Source organism: Pyrgilauda ruficollis, unplaced genomic scaffold, assembly GCF_017590135.1.
Source record: "Pyrgilauda ruficollis isolate IOZ18807 unplaced genomic scaffold, ASM1759013v1 scaffold654, whole genome shotgun sequence".
NCBI lineage: Eukaryota > Metazoa > Chordata > Aves > Passeriformes > Passeridae > Pyrgilauda > Pyrgilauda ruficollis.
In genome coordinates, this window is record NW_024528311.1 from 26,589 (window position 1) to 27,516 (window position 928).

The 928-nt window shown below is 61.3% G+C and overlaps 1 protein-coding gene across 1 annotated transcript in view; it reads left to right on the forward strand.

Annotated features, from left to right (window-relative positions):
* The window catches only part of LOC121362652 (dynamin-2), a 22,018-nt gene that overhangs the window by 19,017 nt on the left and 2,073 nt on the right, over positions 1-928 (forward strand). The window contains exons 15-16 of the mRNA XM_041484318.1: positions 372-481; positions 650-761. Coding sequence (XP_041340252.1) covers positions 372-481; positions 650-761 — 222 coding nt within the window. The remainder of the gene's footprint in view (positions 1-371; positions 482-649; positions 762-928) is intronic.

Here is a 928-nt window from a genome sequence, read left to right on the forward strand (position 1 = left end):
CGGGTTCGTGGCCTCTCCACAAAGGCCAACGTCACTTTTTGGGACCATCTGGAGACAAAAGTGGAGCTGGAGCTGCTCTAAACAATTCCAGATGTTGCCGTTGACGGCGGCCCCGGGCTGGAAGCGGCTCCCGGGCTCCTTCCAGAGCATTCCTGGGGAGCTGGGCTGGAGCAGGGTGGGCTCGGGGGGGTCTGGGCCCACCCCACAGCGATCCCTGCTTCCTCCCAGAGCAATTCCCCATCCCAGGGATGAGCTGGGCATCTCCCCTTGGGCCTTTTCCAGCCGGAGTTTGGGGTGTGCAGTTCCCAAATTCGGGGTTTGCTCCCCCTCCTTCGCCTTCATCCCTGCTTCCCTCTCGTCCCCTTTCCCAGGAGAAGGAGAAGAAGTACATGCTGCCTTTGGATAATCTGAAAATCAGGGATGTGGAGAAGGGATTCATGTCCACCAAACACATCTTCGCCATCTTCAACACGGAGCAGAGGTGGGGAATCCTCCTGGGCACCTCCTGCTCTTCAGGCATTTCCCCTTCCCTTGCTCCCAGCTCCTCCTGGAGGCTGGGATCCCTCGGGGTGCTTTCTCCAGCATTCCCACCGGGATTTCACGGGGATTTGGGGCTGCCCTGACCCCCCAAGGCCTCCTCATCCTGCAGGAACGTGTACAAGGACCTGCGGCAGATCGAGCTGGCCTGCGACTCGCAGGAGGACGTGGACAGCTGGAAAGCCTCCTTCCTGAGGGCGGGGGTTTATCCCGAGAAGGACCAGGTGAGCCAGATCCCCGCGGGGCTGGGGGCAGCCAGGAGATGGAGGAGGAGACCCCCAGGGTGCTGCTGGATGGATCCGGGCTGTGGAGTAACCCCAGGGTGGGAATGGGGCTGGGAACAGCTCTGGGATAACCCCAAAGATGGGAATGGGGCTGGGAACAGCTCTGG